The 27,344-nt window shown below is 40.1% G+C and overlaps 1 protein-coding gene across 3 annotated transcripts in view; it reads right to left on the reverse strand.

Moving 5' to 3' along the window:
- Positions 1 to 27,344, reverse strand: part of GLRA2 (glycine receptor alpha 2) — a 192,620-nt gene that overhangs the window by 12,394 nt on the left and 152,882 nt on the right. For all 3 annotated transcript variants that reach the window (XM_057718622.1, XM_057718623.1, XM_057718624.1), the window contains exon 8: positions 24,437 to 24,586. In XM_057718622.1, coding sequence (XP_057574605.1) covers positions 24,437 to 24,586 — 150 coding nt within the window. The remainder of the gene's footprint in view (positions 1 to 24,436; positions 24,587 to 27,344) is intronic.

Here is a 27,344-nt window from a genome sequence, read left to right on the forward strand (position 1 = left end):
GAGTGTTTATGAAAGCCCCCCACATGAGGAACCATAGAAGGAACGAGAGAGGCTGGCCTTGAAAACAGATGAGCCTGGCTGATACAAAAGGTGTTTTCAGAAGACAGAAGACCATCTCTACTAATGATTCCAATGTTGCTGATCAAAAACAATTGGTTGACATTTCAGGGAAACAGAATTCAACTCAACGTGTGGAAGAACTTTATAAACAACTCTATGCCTGAACATGGAGCACAACATCTTGGAAGGTAATGGATTCCTTGTTGCTAGAGATAGTCAGCTGTTTGATCATTCATTGGCAATGTTGGGTATTGATGTAACGTGGATTAGGGGACGAGATGACCATTTATGAACCTTCTAATTGTGGGAGTCTCTGGTTGTGTATGAAAATTGCTAAGGTAAGAGGTCCAGGAGGGCAAACCGCATTGAAGGTGCTGGCCCAAGTGCAGGAAAGGTGTATTTAGTAAGCTGTGCTCTGCTATGACCCTCCTTGACCTCCCGGAAGTTTCTGGTTATTCTGGTCACATTTTGAGAAATTCTGCTCTAATGTAATCAACCCACAGCAACCGTTTGGTTCAGGTGTATTTTCTCTTTCGATTATCTTTGACTTGCAAACTATTTTATGTCATCATTTTAAGGGTTTCATTTAAGCAGCAAGTCCCTTGCTGTTTTAATGTTGAAGACTCTAATATAGAATGTATAAAATATATAATATAGAGTAATTTAAAAACTGCAAATAGTAATGTGTAATCTCATATTATGTAAACTAGGCACAGAATGGATGTATTTTTAGAGGTCTACACAACATATTTGTGGAGGTCTATCCTTATCATACCCAGTTTTGAGAGCCTACAGGCTCCACGCCATAATAGCACCGTTGCAAACAGCCACTTCTTTCTTTCTCCTTTTCCCTCCCACTGCTCAATTTCTGCTGAAAGGAGCTCATAGGGAGAGGAGTCAATGCTGTTGGCTGTCAAATGTTGGCTAGCTGTTCGTTTCTGCAGGGAGCTCAATAAACTCTAGAACTGAGAACTCAATCCACAGGATTGGATCTATATTTGGTCTTGCCTTTGATCCCTTCCTCCCAACTTTGAAGAGGCAGGTTAACATCATGATTAAATCACCCAGGTGTGACTTGGAGAAGCCTTAGGAAGGTTTAACAGAGGGGCAGTGAGGTGTATCCTGAGGAAAGAGACATCCCTGGGCCATAACGCCATTGCTTTCCGCAGCTGCAGAACAAATACATTTTATCCAGGTGAAAAACTGTAAACCTGCTCTCTCTGGCTAATGATATTTCTTTTGGAATTTGAATGATCTTGATAAGCTAGGTCTTCTCTGTTGCATATGGATGGACTGTAGGTTCTATTAAAATCAGCAGCAAATGAAGACTGTAAACTATCAGGAAGCACTTTCCTATTGCTTCTTCCAAGGACATTCAAAGCAGCGAAGTAAACCAGAAACACAATCTATGCTCCATTCTTCTGGATTATTATTTAGTTCTGCAGATCATCTATGCCCTAGCTCTCTTCTACCTTCCCTGCAACCATTTGTTCACTAGCACTTCAACTATAGCTTCTTGTAAGCAACTCTTGCAAAAAAGAAAATTAGGAAAAGGAACATGGAAAATAATGGAGTTTTTTTTTTTTTTTTTTTTGTACCTGTACTGCATTTCCAAGATCTCCCCTCCTTTCTGCTTTATTGCTATGGTTACCAGATTTAAGATGTCAGACAGAAAGTTGCCTGTAGGCCCAGAGGGAAGATTGATTGCAGTAAACCTAGAAGACGAAGATTGGGCACAATTCGAAAATAATACCGGGATATGTTGATATAACTGTCAACCAATTGAGCTTCTGATTAAGAGAGTGTGCGTGAAGGTATGCAGCACAGGACGTGGCTCGTAATAGGGACTCTGCCTCCTTTTCCTTTTCAAAGATGCCAACGCAATAGTTATAATCAGAGGCAAATAGAAGAACTTAAAGTGGTGATAAGAAGATACATTTTCACAGAAAACAGATTCAAGTCCTGGGTAGGTGTCTCTTTCTCCCCAGTGCGTGCCTCCTTATAAGGCACAGCTGAGGGTGACAGCTTCCATGCTGCAGACACAGGTTACTTCCTGGTGAGCCCACAGGTCATGGGCACCACAGTCCTCAGGTCGGGTGTGGGTGGGGGCTGGTAAGTCAAGGGGGGGGTCTCAGCGCGTTGTGGTGAAGCATAATAGTGCGAGGTAGGCCTCCTGTCCCTGTCATCAAAGCAAGCAAAGAACCCCCCCTCCTCCCACTACTGGACCTGTGACTGACTCTTAAGGGTATTTGAGAAGGTTTAAGCCATAAAAGCTCAGGTGAACTTGTTTACCTAACCTGCTATTCCCTGAAGTCACTTCTTTGCAGTGACCCAAGGTAGGAAACATATTTTCCATTACCAACCAGGACACGCACACATTCCCACACACAGGAATATATCTAATAGAAAAAGAAAAGGTTCCAAAAGTGGTTTTTACTATTCCAAAGCAGGATACACTCTGATATTTTCTAATGTTTTTTCTTAAGTTTTATTTTGTAAAGAAGCTGATAGTGAGCCACTGAACCGACTTGACCCACAAGTCAGTCACAGCCTGCAGTTTGAAAAGTACTGTGTTTAAGGGCCTTGGTTGGTTTCTTTGCTGTCAGTATTCATTCATCACATCTTTACTGTGCATCTGCCGTATGATAGGCATGTACTCGTCATGGGGAAATCTCAGAGAGAGGCTTTCAGATCCACAGGAGAGTCCTGACCAAGAGTCACACATAGTCATCAAGCATGGCCAGTGTCATCTGTCATGCTTGAGAAGGCACTGGGATTTCACAGGGAGTCTGGGAAACGGCCCACTGTGACCAGGCATGGTGCTAGGCCCTGACACTTCCTGCCAAGCCCTAGACTCTACATGTATACAGCTTTTGTTTGATTTTAGCAGTAAGGTAGCAATAAATGCTTCCAAGTCTTCAAGAACTTCTTGGGAGAAGCAACTTTCTGTTACAAGAAATAAGATCCAGTGATCAAGGTTTCTGAATTCTCTTTTCTGGTTATCCATGAACTGATCCTTTGCCTCCAAAATAAACATGCAGATCCTGTTGGCACAGATTACCAAGCCCTTTATAATCAGGCCCTAACGGACTGTTCGAGTTTCATTTTCCATTGTTTCTCATAACACAGCCTGTGCTTTAGAAACTCTGTTCCCTCAGTGGCCCAAACTTTTGCACATCTCTGGGCCTTTCCATATCCTATTCTTCCCGTCTAACGATTCTCTTGGACTCATCTGCCTGTTGAATGACAATTCAACCTTCCATCCTTAGCTCACATGATAGCTCCCTCCAGGAGGCGCTGCCTCCTGCCACCTCTGTTTAGCAGTAGCCACACCGTGTTTCTATTCTCTCCTAAATGCTTGCCTTTATTAGGTTGGAGTTGAATAATATAGTTGAGTTTCTTTGTGCAGTAAACAGTGGGCAATGAAATTAATCAAAATAATATATAGGATCATTTTCAAGAGTCAGAGGACATTTTACATGAACACAAGGAGATACGTTTACATCAAGAGCTCAGTTACACTATTCCAGGTAGCTGTCCACTTCTTTCCCCCCATATTTGTGTGTTGGGCTGCAAGTCAGATGCCAGTGGGCTGGATTCTTAAGAAGACATAGGTCTTCATGTTTAAAGTGCCCCATATAAGAAATGGCATGACTTCTGATGACTTAGTGCTGGCTGGTTTCCCACCTTTAGGCCGCTGAGCTCTGAGTAGAAACCAGCAATTCATTCAACATTTCTCAAGTACCTAGTATGTACCAGACAGTGTGACAGGCTCTTCAGATTGAGAGAGGAATAATAGCCTCTGCTGTTTAGAAGATTTCTGATGACATTTTCCTGCGGGTTTTTAAAAAACAAATGAAGGGAAGAGAAAGGAAATATTTGATGAGTGTTGGCTGTGTGCAAGGCACCGTGGTTCGCATGCATAATCTTGCTTCCTGCTAATGGTAATCCCATGACAAAGGGTTTATTAGACCCTTTTTACAGACAAAGAAACTAAGATCCAGAGTGTTAGATCACGGTTCCACATCACTCAGCAGATACAGTACCAGCTGGGATTTGAATTCAGCCTGCTGAATGCTTGGCCAAAGCTCATTTCACTACACCACGTTTGTCTCCCATCTCTTTATTTATATGATTTAAAGAGAAGAGGTGTGTATTTTTATAGAGGACAGGAATTCTCATGGCAGATTTATTCTAGAAAAGGGTGCTATAATGAAACATGTTGACAGGATATTTGACTGGTATGAAGAAAGCTGGCTTTATGACAGGGATTTTTATAAATTTGTTTTTCATCCATCTGTCCCTGAAGACTGGAAGTGTGAGAGAGTGTTTGTTGATACTATGATGAATTAAGGCATCTATAGTCTGGCAGCCAGGAACTGGCTGTACGACATTTAGCAAACCTCAGAAACTCCCTATGGAGATATCATTTGAAATATTTTTGTTCTTTCCAGAATAAAGTCGTATGACTATTTAGAACAACTGTTTTACAACCACATATGCATGCGCAGTTCAATCCTGTTAACCATGGTGAGACTTCTCACCCTGGCGTGGATTCTATTGGATGGCATTTCACATCGTCTCCTCCTCGCACGCGTGGTGTGAGCACAGAGCTGAGAGAGGGCACCTTCTCAGTTATGGGAAAAGGTGTTGCGTGGGGTTCCCATTTGGCTCTCAATACCAGGTGATAATCCTCGGCCACTGAAGAGCTAGTGCTACTCTTCTTAGGAAAAACAAAACCAAATGACAACAACAACAAGCAACATAGGATTAAATTATTCTGTATGATTGAAATCATTCATAATTAAAAATAAATAAAATTTACTGAAAAAGAGCAGTCATAGTTATGAACTTAGCATTGCTCATCACACGAAAATTAATTTTGTTTAGCGCTTTGGGGCATTTTCCCATGCCTTAATAGCATGCCTTATTTTAGACTGTGCATATTGCAATAGGTCTACATTAAAATAAATGGACTATTTGCAAGATGTTCTAGAGCAGCAATTCTCAACCTTCAGCGTGCTTGTGAATCCCCTGGGGGATCCTGTTATAATACAGATTCTGATGTGTTAGGTCTGGGGTGGGGCCTAAGAGTTGGCATCTCTAACCTTCTCCAGGTGATGCTAGAGCTGCTAGTGACATTTTAAGAAGTGAGGATCGAGCAAAGTGGTTCTCAAACCTGGCTACACAATGGAATCACCTGGTAAAGCTTTAAAAAATCAAGATGTTTCAAATTTTTTCCCCACGCCCCAAAGATTGCCTTAATTGGTCTGGGGTGTGGTCTGGGTATGGGGACATCTCCAAAAACTCCCAGGTGACTATGATGTGTAGCCAGGATTGAGAACCTTGCTCCATTGGGTTACCTTGTCTCTAGAAACTACAAGGACTCATTTCTGATATGACTTTTGTTGCTCTTGAATAAATCCAGCAGCAGACAGAAATGAAGTAGGAACATTCAATAACTTAACTTCCTTATGTTTACACTCATGTCAAGTTTTTGAAAAGCAATTATATTATATGCCCAACAAAATTCATACTCTGGTTACCAGGGCAAAGAACCGTATTTTGGATCCCCCTTTTTTTAACTATCTGATATAAATAGAAGAAGCTTATGTAGAATAAAGAGCTAACTTACTAAAGAGGAAACTCCTAATTAAAAGGTTTTTCTGGCTCTGTCTTCTTTCGGGTTATACCAGTTCTAATTAATTACTCCTCACCTGAGTAGTGTGTTTATAAGCAGATTGTAATTATGAAGCTAAACTGTTTTTCTCTCAAAAGCCTCAGTCCTCTGTGTGTCTCTGTCCCTGAGATCAGGGTTTCTTAACCTCGGTACTGTTGCCATTTGGACCAGATGATTCTTTGCTGTGAGTGCTGTGTCCTGTGCTTTGTAGGATGTTTAGCAGCATCCTCGGTCTCTACCCACTTTGATGTCAGTGACACACACAGTCTCTCCCCCTCACCCCTACCAAGCTGTGAGAACCACGAATGCCTCCAGACATTGCCAGATGTCCCCTGGGGCAGAGGAGAACTAGCCCCTGCTTGAGAACCACTGCTTTAGATTAAAGGAGGTTTCCATGTCACTGACTCTCGCTCTCACCTTGAATGTCTCAGTGTGGGAAGCTCTCCAGGTTCATCTAATGCAAATGAGAGGTATACTACCAGCAAGGTAGGATGAGACCATTTTCTGGTGAGCATTGAACATCACCTTCAAGAGTGGAATTTTCATTACCTATTGAAGTATCTAATTTTATTTTATTTACTCACAATAACAAGATGGTATTAGAATACTTTACATTTAACATTCCAAGACAAAATTAAGTTTACAAATACCATTTCCTCCTTGAGAACAGCCCCTCCTCATCAGCTGGGAGTATTTTCCCTTCCTAGGAATTGCCACAGCTCCAACTATATTATGGTTCTTAACAATTTCCTTCCATATTAGAAACATTTTGCATTTAATTTTTCTCTTATTGATCTCTAAAGCTGCATGGAACCAGTTTCAAGCAGTTTTCATAGCCTCACTCCCCCTTTCCTAAAGCATAACTCTGTACAAAGCAAGCATTATAAAAAATATTTGTTAATCAAATGAATTCTAGTGTTGTCCAGCAGTTTAGAGCGAAACTAAGAAAAAAAGGCCCATTTCTTTATACCAGCTTCAGCGCAGAGCCAGGATCATTTATTTTGTAAATAGTTACACTTGCTTTTGATGATCATTCATCAATCAGGTGGGAAATAACTCCAGCTTTACTTAAGCGTTTTGTCCCCAAGTGAGTTTATTACAAACAAGAACACTAGTGAGAGAAGACAAATGAATACTGTGATTAGTAAAACTCACATCTCTTTAATGTCAGAGAAGCACCAGACTTCTCTCTCATTTAGTTTGATCTTTTTATGAGAATCCAGTTATGTTGAAATAACTATAGCTTGCATCATCACAAAGAATTCTATAGCAACTAAGAGCTAGCCAGTAAAAGGAGAAGGTTTAAGATATCTGCCATCATAGCCTTTCTCAGATAGTAACAGAGCTGAAGGCATGGGCTTGATTTCTGGAACATAAAGAAATAGAATTGTATTATGAAACCTGTCGGGTTGTTTGGAAAAACCAGTAGCACAAACATATTTTAGCAATTTCAACTGTAATTTGCAGTAGATGAAATGCAATTGTTTATCTGTCATTTGGAGAAACCACTATTTTGCCACTCACTGCTCTTTCTAGATCCTTAGCTCTCTGTTTTCACACTTTGGGCACAAAAGGTACTCCGGGATCTGTTTGGTATCTGGTGAAGAGGCAGAGATGGGATTAAATGGGACCTTGATTGTCATTAGGCCCCTGACCCAGGAGGCATTGCTTTTGTTTTCTCCAAAGCAACCCTGAGACAAGGTATTTGTGTGCAAGTAGTTTATTTGGGAGGCAGTGTGGTGAGGGAGTGGGGAAGCAGGACAGGGCAAGGGGGAAGGTCAGTAGAGGGGGTGTGAATGATCAGCCATCACCACTGTTGGCAAGTGGGGCTTAAACCTCTCACAGCCTTAGATTTGAGCCTACCAAGGGCTGAGGAAACTGAGTATTTGGCCACCAACCCCCCAGCTCTCATTGGTTGAGAGCCACTCTGGCACTCCTGGCCTGCCTCAGGTATGCATGGAGAGTGCTAGAGTGGTCTGTGGACGCTCTCGGACAGTCGCAGGAAACCATTGCAAAGTGCGGTCGTCAGAATAATGGCCACCAACAATGTCCACGTCCTCATCCCTGGAACCTGGGAATATGTTACTTTCCAGGGCAAAGAGAGTTTGCACGTGTGATTGTCAATGCCTTAGAGATGGAGAGAGGGCCCTGAATTTTCTAGGTGAGCCCAATTTAATCATAGGACTCTTAAAAGTGGAGAATCTTTCCCAGCTGTGGTCAGAGGAATATGTGACTATGGAAGGAGGGTCAGAGAGATGCAGCATTGCTGGCTCTCAAGATGGAGAGAGAGGGCTCTAAGTCAGGGCATGTGGGGGGGCCTCTAGAAGTTGGCAAAGGCAAGAAATCAGATTCTCCCCTAGAACTTTGTTACATAAAAGAGATGAAGGTGGCCACCGTGTAGGTTATTTCTCCGTTGTAGGCTGAGACCTGTTGGCTCAAAAGCCTGCTGGCACCCAATGCAAATTTTACACATTGAACAATCTTTTAATGGCCCAAGCAAGCCAATTGTCAGTCCCCTAGAGCCTGCCTGCTTTGCACACTTCATATAACTATGCCCAGCGTCTGCTGGCCAGTGATAAGGTAGAGCCTATGGTTAGAAGACCCCAAGCTGCTGCTGCCCTTCAGAGCTCTCCAACAGGGACCCTGCTTACGTGCTGCTGACTGCCGCCACCGAGACAGCTAAGGCCCCTCTCTGATCTCCTCACCCCCAGCAGTCCCCTTGACCTCTTCCCTTCTGGTTGGTAGCTCCTCGTTGTCAGCCTCTGGACCGGCTCCTGCTGTGAGGGACTTCCCCTCATGCCATCCTGCCCAAGGCCATCCCCTACAGCTTGTGATGCTGTACATTTTTTCTCTTGATCAGCCCCCAAATCCTGACAACCCGCACAAGCCTCCGGAAGCTATGCAACTTTGCCGACACCTTGATTTTCACCTAGTGAGGCCCATATTGCACTTCTGACCTCCAGACTTACAGATAATAAATTTGTCTTGTTTCAAGCCACTAATTTGTGGTGATGTTATAGCAACGATAAGAAGCATGTGTTACTGCAAATAATTCAAACCAAAAGGCATTTTCGTATTTACACTTGTTTAAGGCAAGCTTTGCTAACGTCATAGTATGTGTGTCAGATTTGGAAAGGTAGTTGCAGCAAAATTACGAAAAGATAAATGTGTATTCATAATGACCTATGCTTCTGGGGAGGGGCTTTTAGGTAAGTGTAGAGTAATTGTATGATTAAAAGTGTTTAAGTAGAAATGCCGAAGCAGCATTTTTCCTGATACCGTGCCTCATTCCAGTCTGAGTCTTTCCGTACGGAGCCATATTCCTACAGTTCTATTCTGATTATAGCATCTTTAGGACCTTTTGGTGGCTCCCACTTCATGAGCAACTGTAATCTTTCTTCCTCATCCTGCCATGTGCCCAACACTTTGCCAGACCCAGCTCTTTTTTTTTTTTTTGCTTTAAGTTCATTATCTCTTTTGTACTTATGAAAGTATATTTTAAATTGAAGTTTGGTTGATTTTCAATGCTGTGTTAATTTCTGCTGTACAGCACAGTGACTCAGTTATACATGTGTGTGTATATATATATATATATATATATATATATATATATATATATTCTTTTTCGTATTCTTTTCCATTATGGTTTATCACAGGATATTGAATATAGTTCCCTGAGCTATACAGTAGGACCTGGTTGTTTATCCATCCTATATATAATAGTTTACATCTGCTAATCCTCAACTCCCACTGCATCCCTCCCCCACCCCCTTGGTAACCACAAGTCTGTTCTGTACGTCTGTGAGTCTATTTCTGTTTTGTAAACAAGTTCATTTGTGTCACATTTTACATTCCACATGTAAGTGATATCATGTGGTATTTGAGACCCAACTCTTTTTTTTTTTTAACCTCTTTATTGGAATATGATTGCTTTACACTCTTATACCAGCTTTTGAGGTACACCAAAGTGAATCAGCTGTATTTATACATATATCCCCATATCCCCTCCCTCCCGCGACTCCCTCCCACCCTCCCTGTCCTGGCCCTCTAAGGCATCCCCCATCATCGTGTTGATCTCCCTTTGTTATACAGCAACTTCCCACTAGCTATCTATTTTACAGTTGGTAGTGTATATATGTCTATGCTACTCTCTCACTTCATCCCAGCTTCCCCTTCACGCCCCCCTCCCCAACTCCTTGTCCTCCAGTCCATTCTCTGCACCTGCATCCTTATTCTTGCCCTGTCACTGGGTTCATCGGTACTATTTTTGTTTTTAGATTCCGTATGTATGAGTTAGCATACAGTATTTGTTTTTCTTTCTGGCTTACTTCACTCTGTATGACAGACTCTAGGTCTATCCACCTCATTACATATAGCTCCATTTCATTCCTTTTTATGGCTGAGTAATATTCCATTGTATATATGTGCCATCTTCTTTATCCATTCATCTGTTGATGGGTGTTTAGGTTGCTTCCATGTCCTGCTATTGTAAATAGTGCTGCAATGAACATTATGGTACATGTTTCTTTTGGGATTATAGTTTTCTCTGGGTATATGCCCAGGAGTGGGATTACTAGATCATATGATAGTTCTGTTTTTAGTTTTTTAAGGAACCTCTAAACTGTTTTCCATAGTGGCTGTACCAACTTACATTCCCACCAACAGTTCAGGAGAGTTCCCTTTTCTCCACACCCTCTCCAACATTTATTGTTTCTAGATTTTGTGATCATGGCCATTCTGATTGGTGTGAGGTGATACCTCATTGTGGCTTTGACTTGCATTTCTCTAATGATTAGTGATGTTGAACATCTTTTCATGTGTTTGTTGGCCATCTGTATGTCTTCTTGGGAGAAATGTCTATTTAGGTCTTCTGCCCGTTTGTGGATTGGGTTATTTGCTTTTTTGATATTAAGCCGCATGAGCTGCCTGTATATTTTGGGGATTAATCCTTTGTCCGTTGCTTCATTGGCAAGTATTTTCTCCCATTCTGAGGGTTGCCTTCTTGTCTTGTTTATGGTTTCTTTCGCTGTGCAAAAGCTTTTAAGTTTTACTAGGTCCCATTTGTTTATTCTTGATTTTATTTCCATGATTCTAGGAGGTGGGTCAAAAAGGATGTTGCTTTGATGTATGTCATAGAGTGTTCTGCCCATGTTTTCCTCTAGGAGTTTTATAGTGTCTGGCCTTACATGTAGGTCTTGAATCCATTTGGAGTTTCTTTTTGTGTATGGTGTTAGGAAGTGTTCTAATTTCATTCTTTTACATGTTGCTGTCCAATTTTCCCAGCACCACTTATTGAAGAGGCTGTCTTTTTTCCATTGTATATTCTTGCCTCCTTTGTCAAAGATAAGGTGCCCATATGTGCTTGAGTCCTTTTCGTTTTGATGATAGTTGTCTTTGCTGTGTAGAAGCTTTTAAATTTGATGTAATCTCATTTGTGTTTGCTTTTGTTTCCCTTGGCTTTGGATTTGGATTCACAAAAAAACCTGCTAAGGCTGATGTCAAGGAGATAACCGCCTGTGATTTCTTCCAGGAATTTTATGGATTCAGGTGTTACACTGAAATCTTTAATCGCTTTTGAGTTAAGTTTTGTGTATGGTGTAAGATAGTGGTCTAGTTTCATTCTTTTGTGTGTGGTCATCCAGTTTCTCTAACACCATTTATTGAAGAGATTGTCCTTCTTCCATTATATGTTCTTTGCTCCTTTGTTAGTTAATTGTCCATATATGTGTGGGTTTATTTTGGGGTGCTCTTTCTGTTCCATTGATCTGTTTTTGTGCCAGTACCATACTGTTTTGATGACTATAGCTTTGTTGTTTGGTTTGCAACCAGAGAGTGTGATACCTCCAGCTTTCTTCTTCTTTCTCAAGATTGTTTTGGCTACTTGGGATATTTTGTGGTTCCATACAAGTTTTATAATTATTTGTTGTAGTTTGGTGAAATATACTGTTGGAATTTTTATAGGGACTGCGATCGGTAGACTGCTTTGGGTAGTATGGACATTTTACCTATTCTCTCAATCCATGAGTATGGAATATCTTTCCATTTATGTCTTCAATTTCTTTCATTACTGTCAAAGTTTTCAGCATACAGATGTTTTACCTCTTTGGTTAAGTTTATTTCTAGGTATTTTATTCTTTTTAATGCAGCTGTAAATGGGATAGTTTTCTTAATTTATTTTTGATAGTTTGTCATTAGTGTATAGAAATGCCACAGATTTCTGTATGTTGATATTTGTATTCTGTGACTTTACTGAATTCATTTACTAATTCTAACAGGTTTTTGGTGGAATCTTTAGGGTTTTCTAGAAAGTAACAGTTTTACTTCTTCCTTTCCAGTTTGGATGCTTTTTCTTTCTTTTTCTTGCCTAATTATTGTGGCTAGCACTCTATTGAATAAAAGTGATAAGAGTGGGTGATTTTGCTTTCTTAACTTTTTAGAAATTATTTAATTTCTTGTTACCTCTCAGGCCCTCATTATCTCTGGTATTGATTACAACAAGAACCTCCTGTTCCTCTTGCCTCCTGTCCTGTTCTGTTTGAAGCATTTTCCATACTGCCCAACTGGACTTTTTCACAATGCAGATTTGACCATGCCATCCCCTCCTTACTTAAAAACTTAGAGTCTCCCCATTGCCTTGAGAAGGAAGTTCAACCTTCTTAGCATAGTGTGGAGCCTTTCCTTGCCTAGCACCTGTTCAGCCCTCCAGCTTCCTGTCTTGTCACTCAACTCTGAGGGAGCCCAGGTGTTGGCTTGTTACTTGTCTTAGTTGGCTTTTTCTAGAAGGCTCTGAGACAGATTTGAGTACAAATAGTTTATATGGGAGGTCATCTCGGGAGGCGATCTCAGGAGGCACCAGTGGAGGAGTGGGAAAGTGAGGTGGGGAAAGAAACAATGTCAATTCATGGTGCATTGGTAAGCAGGTTACAGTGTGGGCAACTGGGGCTCAGTGCCACTTGGAATCCCTGGGAGCAAGTGTAGAACATGCCTCTGAGGGACGAGGAAGTTGGGACATTTATCCCCCGCTCCCAGCTGTTATTGATGGAAGGCTGTTCTTGGAGTAAGCCCTCAGTTTTGCCAGCTTGCCCTGCCAAACTTGAGCATACTTCTGGGATCTAAGACACCATCCTTCTCTTCACAGCAAGGCAGAGCAGAGCTTGTAGTAGGAAGCCATCATTGTATTTAGAAGCAGTGAGTGCCGTGGGGATATGGGTTGGGCATCCACAGTGTTTGCCATAGGGCCTCTATCACAGTATGCCATATGTACAGAGATTAATAAGCAGACACTTTTTCTGTCTCTCCCTGGCCTGGGAGCATCCCAAGGGCAGATTTGTGGATGGCTTGTAGAAGGTGTGCAATACAGCTACACTGAATCTACATCTATGAATGAATGAATCAATAAAGTAGTCTGAAGGTAAGGGAAAGCAAAAATTTTGCAGAGAAGAGAATCAGAGTCAGAAAAATATGACCTAGCAGTGAGGAAGGTAGTACAGAAAATAGAGATAATGGGAAATAGCCTGAGATGAAAGAAAGAATTGGAGGGAGACACTAAAAAGACAGGGATTTAATTTGCAAGTCACTTTGCATCTTGCAAAAGGGAATTCCATACTGCACGCCCTAAAAGAACAGTCTGTCATAATACCTAACAAAATGGAAGAAGCTTGGAAGAAGAAACACCTGAAAAATACTTCAGGCTGCTATATCCCTGACAAGCATTAACTCTCTACCTTGGTGGTATAGGGGAATTACAAAGTACCATGACATTTATTTTTTCTTGCTGGCTTTCACAATTAAGTCCAAACTCCTATTCCACACCGGTCTGTTAAAGCCTCATCTAAACCCCTCAACCTTTAAGACAAAAAACAAACATGCCTCCCGCCTCCCAGGGAAGGCATTTACAACCTCTTCAACATCCTGCTTGCTAAGGAAGCAGTTGTTACCTTAATTAATGATCTATGAAATCCTCTTTAAACACTTTGCGCAAACATGTGGCAGAATATGGAAAAAATGCTGAGTGACAAAAGAGAACATACACTGTTTCACTGTATTCTTCTTGAAAGAGAAAAAAAAAAGCTTCCTTCCAAGGACAAGGAAAAAGGAGATCTGCAAGGATCTTCAATCTAAAAATATCTTTATATTTTATTTTTGTTAATCTTTCAGTGGCTAGTTTCCCAACATGGAATCTCTGGGGTTAATGTCCTTGACATGACATGACATGACATTAATAGCAAGGTATGAGGTAATCACAGCATTTTATTACTGAAAGCCATTTTAGGAGCTCTCTGGAGTCTCACTACTCAAAGTGTGGGTCTCTGGACTAGCAGTATCAGCATCACCTGGCACGCAACTATTGGAAAAGTCCCAGACTCTGACCTACTGAGTCAGCATCTCTTGGGTTGGGGCCCAGGAATCTGTGTGTTACCTGGGCCTCAGGTGATGCTCATGTGCACCAAGGTTGAAGAAGTACTGATCTAGAGCAGGGCAGTCAGGATGCAGTCCATACACCAGCGCCACCTGTGAGTTGTTCATTGCAGTCTGCAACTGGACAAGTTCATTTTTTATTGGGTATTCTCAATTCCTGTGCTAGTCTAAGGAGTGAGGATTACTATGCATTCTCCCAGTTTCAGTAACAAACCCAATTTAAGAGTTCCCCACTGGGTTTTTTCTAGAATGAATGAAACTGTTTGTTTAATGCTGTCCCACTGCCTTCCCTTTCTCTTTAACACCAAATGTGGTTGTGTGCGCCTGTTGAACTACACGTGTTCCGGCGTTAATCCTAAGACTAAGTTTACATTATGACTCTTCACACCACTGAGCATTCCCTAAATAGGTGTGATAAAGAACTTAATTTTTTTCCTACCCACATACAAACATCTTCATCTCTCAGAACCAGGATGCTAATTCAGAGTCTGCACCTAATACTTTCCAGAGGTGACCTGCCTTACTTAATGCATGAAGCTGTGCATAGCATCATAGATCTTTTTTGGAGGTGGGGGGCATTCACATGAATTGTGTCTTAATGAATGAAGCCAATAAGATGGAGTTTTCCTTCCTACTCAGTTGAATGTGCATTTGAATAAATCCATTTTTTGAAGGTAGGCTGCTGAATAGAATTTGCCTTTTTCTAACATAAGGGAAAGACAACTGGCCATCACCCAATGGACCCCATGTATATATGAATCAAGCAGGAATTGACTCTGACAGATGTTAGCAGAACCAAAAGTGCTCTCCTGCCTTGGTGGGCAGATGTTTGCAAGGGAGACAGGATTTACATACAAGAAACAGAAAATAATCAAGACTGTTTCATATTGAGAAGTGTAACCTACCAATGTTCTAAACCAGGGTTTTCTCCTCTGTGGAACTATCAACATTTGGGGCTGGATAATCCTTTGTCATGGGGACCTTCCTGTACACTGTAGGATATTTAGCAGCATCCCTGGCCTCTACCCACTAGGTGTCAGTAGCACCCCTCCCTTGGGTGTGACAACCAAACATATCTCCAGACATTGTCAAATGTGCCTTGGGGGGGCAGGACAGCCCAGGTTGAGAACCACTGCTTTTCTTCCTTTGGAGAGGAAGAAAAAGGTGAGAGATTTTTAAAAGCAAGATTCTCAAAGGTTGACCCTACTCTATATAGTTCAATGGGTTCCCCATTTGCTTAGATTCATTTGGTTGGTTAGGCTTAGTGGTAGTGACATCAGCATTTCAGCAGCCTTCTTTCAAAGTCTGTTTACATTCTAATTGGGTTGGCAGGGTCTTCATGGGCTCTCTAACTTTGAGAAAAGTGCCCTTGTACTGACTGGCTGTGGCTAAACTACATCTTAGCAGTGGGAGGTAAAATGGAAGAATTCAGCTTGCCCTTAACCTTTCTACTCTTGTTTAGACACTGTAGAGTAAGAGCACGAATTCATTATTTCAACCTTATGATTATAAAAATAGCTGTACATGGGTGGCATCTTGCTGTGCAATCTAATTTCCCTTTGTGGAGGAAAGACAAGAGGAGTAAAAATGGGAGAGGGGGCATGTCAGCAGCCTATTGCTGTATTCTAAGATAGTTGATTTTAATCTATAGAATATGCTCCCCCATAAATTGAGCAAAACCTTTATGACCCTGAGTCCACCACATACCTTTGTGGTGGAGAAAGTGGATACTAAAACAAGCAATCACTAAACATAAAACTTAGCACATGCCAGAGCCTATTTTAGGAGCTTTACCCATGGAAACTCATTTTATTCTCACCACAGTCCTATGAGGTGAATACGTACTAATTCTATTTACAGATGAGAAAACTGAGGCACAGAGAGTTTTTTTTTTTTTTTAAGTAACGTGCCAGGGTCACAGAACTGGTAAACTACAGTGCCTCCATTTGAATGTTGGCAGTTCAAGTCCTCTCACAGGATACCAACCTCAAGATTACTCTGAGACCATGATAGCATGAGACAAAACAAGGCCACTTCATAATGTTATCTAAGCACAGATGAAAACAAGGTCACTATGACACCCAGAAAATACTAAACATACTTCTTTTGGTTAAAATGAGTGACTACTGCTTCTTTACCAAATATAGTTTTATTCTCACTCTAGTCTGCCCTCCTATAAATAAGATTTACTGAGATACCTCATCATAGAATTTCCCCTGCTTTCTGACATCATCCAGTCTAGAGCAAACCTCTGCTTCCTTAGGCTTTCCTCCCAAATCGTCCAGATTAGAGCCCTTTCTGTGGTACATTTTCTTCCTCACTGCAAAGATTTGTAAACCCAACTTAACTACTGGCTTGTTCCTGGTGGCCTTTGCTTGAAGGGCATTGACACTTATTTGTCAGCATTAAAAAGCTAGAAGTGGCAACTAATTTTCCAGATGACTAAATCACTATCAAGAAGATTAATACACTCTAAAATATGGGCCAAATCCAATGAGGTGAAAATTTATAGCAATAAATATAAAGTCCTTTTGTTTAGGTTTGAAAAAAGTCAAGCACATAATCAAGAACAGACAACCTGACAGCTATTTGTATTTTTTTAAGCTCTTTATTGGAATAGCTGTTTGTATTAATCAGAAAAAAAAAAAAAGACTTGGGAAATGAACAAGCATTAGCAATGTCAAAATGAGCCAATCGTGGAATATGACTACTGAAAAGCACTACTATAATTTAATGCTTTATTAAAAAGTGCAGATAAAGAGAGGGGATATTACTGCTTTTTTGTGTTACATACTGATCATGCCTGGACTGTCACATTCTGTGACTCATACCTCAAGATGTCACTAGCGAACTAGAGAAAGGGTGACCAGTGTTTTGAGGGGCTGTAAGCTGTATCATAGGAAGGACTAGGTCAATTTAACTCAGAAGCTTTGAGAAGACCTGTCAGCTCACCATCCTTAAGTGTTTGAAGGGATGTCTCCAGGAGGAGAGGAAGGAGACTTTGGTCCTTAAGGAGGAGGAGTGTTGGTCTGACTGGGGACATTCCAGGACCCCATGGGTGTGAAAAAGCCACTCCCAGGTGAACATTTGCTGTGGGTCATTGTCTTCTGGCCTTCACCAGTGGGGCTTGTATCCCATTGGAGTGGGAAGATCTAAGGGCCTTGGAACATTGGGGAGAAAATAGTGCAGGGCTTCTGGACCTACCAAGTGGAGGAATGGGGCTTCTTCTAAGTTATTCCCCTCCTGGGACATTGCACTGGGATTTGAGGCTAAAGCCTGGATAACAATAAAATAGTTACTGTTCTTGTAGGTTTATTCCCCTCCAGTAGGTCAATGGGAAGATGATTGGTTGAGAGCAGGATTCAGGTATTTCTAGGTAAAGTGTCCTAAGTAATACCTCCCAATACATTTCAATTTTATATTCTTCTGTAAAACGTATAACAAATGGGTAGAAAGTGACACCTGGTGAAAAGGAACAAATTAAAACAATGGATACTTGAAAGAGTGGCATCATTTCAGCCCTGTAGGATCAGGAAATTATTATTTTTTAATTGAAGTATAGTTTTGATTTACAATATTGTGTTAGTTTCAGATGTACAGCAAAGTGATTCAGTTATATGTATATATGTTTCATGTTACTAGGAAATTATCCTTTGGGAAATTGGCAATTTATCTAAGAATTAAAGGACAGGTAAATGAAGGGAGGGAAAGAGAAAATTGTAAAAAATGAGTACCTTCCCAGGTTACTGTCATGTGAGACATTTTGTTCAGGGCCTCACGTGCTCACCCTGTTGTCTAATTAGGTTGAGGCTCCATCTTTTCTTCTGGGGAGGCTGAAGTCTAAACAGTGTGTTCACATTCCCTTTAAAAGGCGGCTCATTCTTAGGTGGCCTAGAAGCCATAACCATGTTCCCAAGCAGCTGTTTAGCCACTGTTCTGTTTAGTCACTGAAAATAAAGAAGTAAGGGCTCCATGGGTAACTTGAAACCTCTGAAATTAGGCACAATGCCAAAGTCAGGAGTGGTTTGGCCAGATATAAAAAGAGGGCGAGAAAAGCACAGGTGAGGCTTTAAAGTTCTTACGGCAAAGTTGTTAAACCATCACATGGTGTGAAAGCTTACTGGAGATGAGGACATAACATAAAAGTAGGATTTTACTACATAGACTGGGGTTGGCCCAACCATAGGGATTTGCAAGTTCTGTCAGTGAAGATCTCGGCTTGATGGTTGCTGAGAAACTCTGCTTTGATAAAATTGGCTGCTTTTTGAGATATAGAAAAGGTAAAGCAAATAACACCTAGTGGCAAATAACACCTAGTGGCCTGGCCCCCTCCTTGAAAATGACCCTATTTCATAACTTGGTTGTTCAGTAAACACCAGGCACTCTTCCTGTGTAAGTAACTGTAATCTCAGGGGCTCTCTCCACCTTCCTTGAATAAATCATCATGCCAACGTCGCTTTGCGAAGTAATCTCTCGGATTTTCTTACATCATCTAAAGAATCAGCCTGTATTGTGTGGGGGAGGTCAGTTTCCCAGTGGGAAATTAAAGAGATAACTTTTTTCGTTGAGAATATTGAACATTTTAAAATGGTGGCTTGTTTTTGTTTTTAAACTCTGGCCACAACTTTTTAGGGTCTGTGAAAATTTAATGGTTCAAGACCAGCTGGGCTGGAAGTAGGGCAAAGTAAGGCCTCAGGTGCAAAATGTAAGGCGGTGCCTAAAACCCCAGTACTTCAGATCAGTATTTTAATGGAATATTTGAAAAATGCCTTCTTAATGTAAAAATCCATGGTGGAAAAATACCAAATTTAAATAAAAACAAGATCTGACCCTGTACTTGTGTGAGTAATCTCACTTGCCTCACCCCAATCTCATCCCTGATGGACCAGCATTAAAAAAACAGAATAGAAAATATTAGGGTACATTAGAGATGTTTGTTTCAACTTTGTGAGTGGGAGAGAGTTACTGGATCAGAAAATAAGATGTAAAACGTGAACTCTGTGCAGCAGCAGCTGAGGTCAGGGACGCTGGAGCCAGGCTGCCTGCATGTGTGGCTTTGGGCATTTTACTTAACCTCTTGGTGCTTTCCTCTCCTCATCTGTATGATGGAGATAAGAACCCTGCCTTCATTATTGGCAGGATGACTACTTAATTTATCCCAACAAGGACAGTTTTGATAGTGCAAAGTGGCACGGACAATCCAGCTCTGTGATGTTGATGCTTTTTTATTTTAGAGTAATTATCAAACAGTAAGACAATTACAGATTTAAATCATCAAGAAATGACAAAGCCATTCAATCATGAGCATTCAGATGCCCACAGCAAGACTGCTCAGCCCTGTTTTGTTGGTCTCATGTTCACTGAACCTATGATTTTCCCATGTTTTCCACTGACCCCACCAAGTGGTGGGCCTAGTGGCTTCATGGGTTTTGCATGCCATGTCATGGGCCAAGGCTGGTGCCCCAAATGGCCAGCAGGACAGTAGTATCTCACCACTGACAGACCAAAAGAAACATTTATTTATCCCCAGCCTCTTGTGTCTGAGTGCACTTCATGTTATCAGCAAGCATCCTTCCAGCTATCCTGGAAAGAGAGTGTTAGTTATGACATCGCTTCTGTAAAGGGTCAAGAATGGAGTCCAGGGATGGTGATGGTTATTTTTTAGATTTCAGCACATGTTACAGTGAGAACTTGTGTACTGAACCTGTACACCCCCACCCGAGAAGATCACACCATGGCAGAAAGCAGATGTACAGAGTGGAGGTCCATCAAACCCATCTCAGTTTATTTTAATGCAACTATTAATGTGTTTTGTTTTAAAACAAATAATCCAAGACAAATGCTAAATCACACAGGGCATCAGGAAAATAGGCAGAAACAGGACTTTCTGCAGTAAACTGGGCTGTATGATCACAGTACTCATAGTTGTGGGGATTAAATTAATTCCTGTATGCAAAATACAGCTTATAGTAACCCCTCAATCCCTGTGAGGTCTTGTTACCACTTTTTCTAAGCATAATTCAGACTCAAAAAATTTGAAAAGTGCTGCCTTGGAAAGATGCCATTTCCTAAGGGACAAATAATTGGAAATTCCTCCCCCTCCTTTTTTTTTTTCCCGAAAATTCAATTGTCAATGATAGTAAGAACCTTGACTGCAAAGGGGCACAGACCTGCTGATTGTTTTAATTAAAGTTTTAAATTTCATTTTAAACTTTAAATTCATAACCACAGACCTCAGATGGGCTCTCCCACTACCTCTGCCTCAGCATTCTGACCCCATCTTTCTCCTTAGAACAATGGTTTTTTACTTTCCCAAACTACTATCTAATACTATATCTCTTTCCTCCTTAAACCGTCTACATTCCTTCTTTGCATCCCATTTTTAGCTAATAACCTGCCTCATAAGCCTTGGAAATGATAGGAGTAATTAGGAGCTCCTACATCGTACCATCATCAAACTACCAGTGGATCAGCACCCATTGTCATTCTTGCAGTTTGCCTGTACAGTGGTGGAGCACATTGGCTCTGGAGACACAGCATCACACCTCAGGTGTTGCTTTGCTACTTCATGGCTCATGAGCATGGGCAAATTGTTTAACTGTGCTTTGGTATCCTCATCAATGAACTAACACTAATTTAAGTCTTTATTAAAATGAGTGAAATATCTGTCCCCATGTAAGGCCAACCCTGACCCTTGGTGCAGGATTTCACCTTTCTCATCTTCTCAAGGTGATTTTTTTCTTTCTTGAAATTATGTTGTTCTTTCACTGCAGTGTTGATTTCTCCCTTTTTGCTACAGTATTCCCATTGTCAAGCATGTTCTTTTATCTTCCATTTTGAAAAAAGGTTCCTCCCATGATCCTGCATTTTCTTCCATGCTATCTTCTAGGCTCCCCTGCACAGCAAAGGCAAATGGAAGTGATGTCTAAACTCTGCCACCATTTCCTTTATTCTAGACAGGCTTTTTAAATGGTGGAGAGTTCCATTCTCAGAGCTTTTTTTTTTTTTTTTTTGGAATGATTTCATTACTTAGTGTCGTAATTAAGGCCCGCCGCCAGCTTTATAAGTGACAAATAACAGTTGTGTCTATTTAAGATGTGAGGTTTTGATATATGTGTACACTGTGAAATGATTACCACAATCAAGCTAATATCCATCACCTCACATAGTTACCTTCTTTACAAATTTAAACTTAGGAGGTGATCTTATCCGGTTTTATGGATTTAAAACATTCTGTTTGCTGGTCACTCTCAAATATGCTTTTTAGATTTCCTCTTTCCCTGGGGTGCATATATCTATAAAACTACTTGCCAACCCTACTGACGTGTTATAGGCATCTAAATTCAATGGCATCAAAATGACTTGAATTCCACCCCAAATCTACTTCTTTCACAATAGTCCCATCTTAATAATTAGTAACACCACCCACCCAGTTGTTGAAGCCAAAAATCTGAGACATATTCCTCTTTTCCTCACCTCCCCACATTAAATGCGTCAGCATGACCTGTTGGTTTTACCTCAAAAGGGTAATCACTAGAATGTAAGTTTCATCAAGGGACTGCATTTTGTCTGTACTGTTAAACAATGTATTCTAAGGATGTACACAGCTCTTGGCACACCATATGAAGCAAATATTTTTGAGTGAATGAATGAATCTTGACTCTGACCACTTTCTTCCATTTCCGTGAGCAATGCCACAGTCTAAGCCACCAACATCTCAGCTACATTTCTACAGTAGCCTCCTGACTGATCTGCTGCTGCTACTCTCGATCCCATGAAATGTCCACTCAATAGCCTGATATTTGCTATGTTGAAACTAACCAGTAGATTCCAATCAGAATAAGTCCATTCCTTCATACAGGCCTGCAAAGTCCTATATGAACCTGAAATTACCTATTCCTCCAACTTCATTTCCTACTACTTTGTCTTCCTCAGTCTCTACCACCTGCTGTAATACTGCCCAGGTTTCCTCAAACTAACTTGTGAGACTCACCTGGGACACTTGTGAAAAGTACTAATTCTCAGTGACCTCCCAACAGGCTCTATTTCATAAGATTTGGGGTGAAACACAATCTATACTCTTAACAAGAACTCTGGGTGGCTTTTATGATAAGATACAGATACAGCTTAAGAACCCTCCACACAGCATTCTATGAAAGTCCTACCAGTTATTCAGAATTGGGAAGCAAAATGAATCTCCTTTTCCATCTGTGGTCTGGGAGACCGTGCAGTCAGTGGCTACTTACTATGCTAAGCCAGGGAATTCTGAGAATGCAGTTTATGTACTCTTACATTCCAGTAATATTTCCTGAGTGGCACAAGTGACCTCAGACTTCTGCCACTTTGTGCTAGACACCTGTGGCGGAGGTTAAAGAAACGGTTATCACCGACAGGGAGGTAAAAATTGAAAGAGGTTTGATATTGAACAATGTACCACAAAGGGCATGCGCATGCGCATATGTGTCCTTAGGCTATGGCAGGACAAAGTGTTTCCTGAGAGAAGGGAAAGAGAAAGAGGGCAGCCAGCAGGATACCAGCCCAGAGTATGTGCAGGAAACATTTTGGCAGGTTCTGTTAGGACTCAGCTCATACACATATAACTCCTCAACGTAAGCAACATCTAAATCACAGCAAATGTTCAGCTTTACATCTAGGTATTTGGAAGCATTAAAATTGACAATGAAATATTTCTGTTTTCACTCTGACAGAGTAGTATGTAACTATGGCTTTATACCAGGTTTAATTTATCAGTTTTTAGAGGGAACAGATTTTGAAAACTGTCTCTCGTCTCCTGTATGTAAAATTTTAACATCAGTTCTCTAGTGATATTGTTACAGGCACTGGCGTTCTCTGTATCAAAGAGCATGTTTCTCTCCCATAATCTGAAACTGAAAACAAGTGCAAGGCTTCTGGAGTCCTATATGAAACTGAATTTTAAACCAGGGCACTGCTTCCCAAATGTGTCTGCACACTGGAATTACCTGGGGAGCTTCAGAAGACACTCCTGTGTCGCATTCCAAGACTGGGATTAAAGGGTATGGGGTATGGCCAAGATTTGGGATTTTGGAAAGCTCTTCAGGATATTCTAATGTGCAGACAAATATGGGAACCACTGAACTGGAGATTTCGAGCCATGTATTTCCAACCTCAAACTTCTAGATAATGTAAATTTTGGGTTTCTGCATTAAAATTTAAGTTGAGGCAATGAATTCAGTCTAATTGCATTTATCAGGTTGAAATCAACATGAGTAGGGACCTTATTTACATAAAGCCTAGCAATTCATAAAAAAGTCAATCAAAGCAGTTTTGTGAGCAAAGACACAAATTATCAACTTTCGAAACAACAGGATTTTAAAGTAATTTTGTCAAACAATATATATCTCCAACTACAGTTGCTAGATAAAACACGGGGCTCCCAGTTACATTTGAATTTCAGATAAACAATGAATAATTTATTAATATGTCTGTTTCATGCAACATCTGGGATGTACTTATACTAAACATTGTTTATTATTTATCTGAAATTCAGGCTTAACTGTGTGCCCTATATATTTTTAATTGAAGTATAGTTGATTTACAATGTTGTGTTAGTTTCAGGTGTACGGCAAAGTGATTCAGATTATATGTATATATGTGTGTGTGCACATATATATAGATATATTCTTTTTCACATTCCTTTCCATTATAGGTTATTACAAGGTATTGAGTATAGTTCCCTGTGCTATACAGTAGGTCCTTGTTGTTTACCTATTTTATATATAGTAGTGTGTATATGTTAATCCCAATCTCCTAATTTATCCCTCTTCCCTTTTTCCCCTTTGCTAACTATAAATTTGTTTTCTATGTCTGAGTCTATTTCTGTTTTGTAAATAAGTTCATTTGAATCATTTTTTTAGATTCCACATGTAAGTGATATCATATGATGTTTGTCTTTCTCCATCTTACTTCACTTAGTATGATAATCTCTAGGTCCATCCATGTTGCGCCAAATGACATTATTCCATTCTTTTCTATGGCTGAGTAATATTCCATTATATATACATACCGCATCTGTTTTATCCATTCATCTCTCAATGAATTTTAATTGCTAAATGTGACAACTCTGTCCCAGTGTTAAAGGACTAGGCTGAGCAGTAATTCAGTATAGTAGTATAAATCAGGACAAAAATTAACTTCAGCTTCATGCTCACTATGTATTGTTCTATTTTCTAAATTATGTTGCCTGATTAACCATCTCAAGCTCTACCTGACTTTGTCTGCACTCAGGGTCAACTGTACCTTATTCTGCCTCTTCTGTCTTCTCCGGAGCCGCAGAAACTCCTTGTGCTGCCTGGAGACAAAGTTCACTGCTGCATATTCCAGTAAGGCTGCAAACACAAACAGGAGGCACACTGCCATCCAGATGTCAATAGCTTTTACGTAGGAGACCTGAAAGAGAGGGAGAGACAGAGACACCATGAAAACTTGTGGGGAAACCGGGTTCCTTATGGTGTGAGCAGCAGAATAACCTCATTTCCCTTCATCAAGGATTATTTTCTAGGCTTTGCTTAAGAGTTTTCCAACTCACTTTGCAGATTCTGGGCAGAGCACTGAAAGTTACATGCTCCCCGTCCCAGGCCCTTGTTCCGTCTCTGTCAGTATAGCCCATCTGCTCAAGTAGCCTCGTCCCTGAGACCAGCTCCAAAGATGACTATAAAAATTGCCTTCATAAAAAAAAAGAAAGAAAAACAAAACTTTGAGGTAAAACAGAGTGGGCACTACTTTGGAAACATCTCATTTCCTTCTATTTTTCCTTAACATCTAAAGACTCATTAAGATAATTCCAAAACTTGGATGAGAAATAAACTATATAGGGCCTTGGGTCCTGCAAAAACCAATTTGTAATTTCTCTTCAGCTTTTGATCCTAACTGACGTGGAAACATGTTTCTTCTTTTTTTTTTCCATTGAAGTATGCAATGTTATACAAGTTACAGGTGTACAATATAGTCATTCACAACTTTTAAAGGTTGTATGCCATTGGTACTTATTATAAAATATTGGATGTATTCCCTGTGTTATACAATATATCCTTGTAGCTTATTTTATACATAATAGTTTGTACCTCTTAATTCCCTACCCCTGAATTGCCTCTCCCTTCTTCCCTTGCCCCACTGGTAACCACTAGTTTGTTTTCTACATCTGTGAATCTTCTTTTTTATATTCACTAGTTTGCTGTATTTTTTAGATCCCACATATAAGTGATATCATACAGTATGTATCTTTCTCTGTCCAACATTTCACTTAGCATATGCCCTTCAAGACCATCCATGTTGTTGCAAATGGCAAAGTTTCATTCTTTTTTATGGCTGAGTAGCATTCCATTGTGTGTGTGTGTGTGTGTGTGTGTGTGTGCGTGTATATACACACTACATCTTCTTTATCCATACATCTATTGATGGACACTTAGGTTGCTTCCATCTCTTGGCAATTCTAAATAACACTGCTATGAACATTGGGGTGCATGTATCTTTTCAAATTAGTGTTTTTTTTCCCCTGATATACACCCAGTAGTGGAATTACTGGGTCACATGGTAGTTCTATTTTTAGTTTGAGAATCCTCCATACCGTTTTTCCTAGTGGCTGCACCCCTTTTCTCCACATCCTCGCCCACATTTGTTATTTGTGTTCTATTTGATGGTAGCCATACAGACAGGTGTGAGGTGATATCTTATTGTGGTTTTGATTTGCATTTCCCTGGTGATTAGTGATGCTGAACATCTTTTCAAGTACCTGTTGGCCATCTGCATGTCCTCTTTGGAGAAATGTCTATTTAGGTCTTTGCACTTTTTAATTGAGTTTTTTCTTTTTTTTGATGTTGAGTTGTGTGAGCTGTTTATATATTTTGGATATTAACCCCTTATCGATCATATCATTTGCAATTACTTTATCCCATTCCATAGGTTTTCTTTTCATTTTGTTGATGGTTTCCTTTGCTGTGCAAAAAATTTTGTTTGATTAGGCCCTACTTCTTTATTTTTGCTTTTATTTCCTTTGCTTTAGGAGACAGATCCAAAAAAAAAATTGATGTAATTTATGTCAAACAGTGTTCTGCCTATGTTTTCCTCTAGGAGTTTTATGGTTTCTGATCTTATATTTAGGTCTTTAACCCATTTGAGTTTATTTTTGTACATGGTGTAAGAGAATGTTCTAATTTCATTCTTTTACATGTAACTGTCCAGTTTTCCCAGCACCACTTATCGAAGAGACTGTCTTTTCTACATTGTATATTCTCGCCTCCTTTCTCAAAGATGAATGGACCATAAATGTGTAGGTTTATTTCTGGGCTCTCTCTCCTGTTCCATTTATCTGTGTGTCTATTTTTGTGCCAATAACATACTGTTTTGATTATTATAGCTTTGTACTATAGTCTGAAGTCAGGGAGCATGATTCCTTCAGCTCTGTTCTTCTTTCTCAAGGTTGTTTTGGCTATTTGGGGTCCTTTGTATTTCCATACAAATTTTAAAATTATTCTTGTTCTGTGAAAAATGCCATTGGTATTTTGATAGGGATTTCATTGAATCTGTAGATTGCCTTGGGTGGTATGATCATTTTAACAATAATTCTTCCAATCCAAAACATGGTATACCTGTCCATCTGTTTGCGTCATCTTCAATTTCTTTTATCAGTATTTTATATTTTCCAAATACAGGTCTTTTACCTCCTTAGGTAGGTTTAGTCCTAGGTATTTTATCCTTTTTGATATAATAGTAGATGGGATTGTTTCCTTAATTTCTCTTTCTGATTGTTCATTGTTAGTGTGTAGAAATGCAAGAGATTTCTGTATATTAATTTTTGTATCCAGTGACTTTACCAGATTCATTGATGAGCTCTAGTAGTATCAGGTGGCATCTTTAGGATTTTCTATGTTTAGTATCATGTCATCTGCAAACAGTGATGGTTTTACTTCTTCTTTTCCAATTTGGATTCCTTTTATTTCTTCTTGTCTGATTGCTGTGGCTAGGACTTCCAATACCATGTTGAATTAAAGTGGCGAGAGTGGGCATCATTGTCTTGTTCCTCACCTTAGAGGAAATGCTTTCAGCTTTTCACCCTTGAGTATGATGTTAGCTGTGGGTTTGTCATATATGGCTTTTATTATGTTGAGATTAAATAGTTTTAAACTATCACAATTCAAGAATATTCAAC

Source organism: Hippopotamus amphibius, chromosome X, assembly GCF_030028045.1.
Source record: "Hippopotamus amphibius kiboko isolate mHipAmp2 chromosome X, mHipAmp2.hap2, whole genome shotgun sequence".
Classification (NCBI taxonomy): domain Eukaryota; kingdom Metazoa; phylum Chordata; class Mammalia; order Artiodactyla; family Hippopotamidae; genus Hippopotamus; species Hippopotamus amphibius.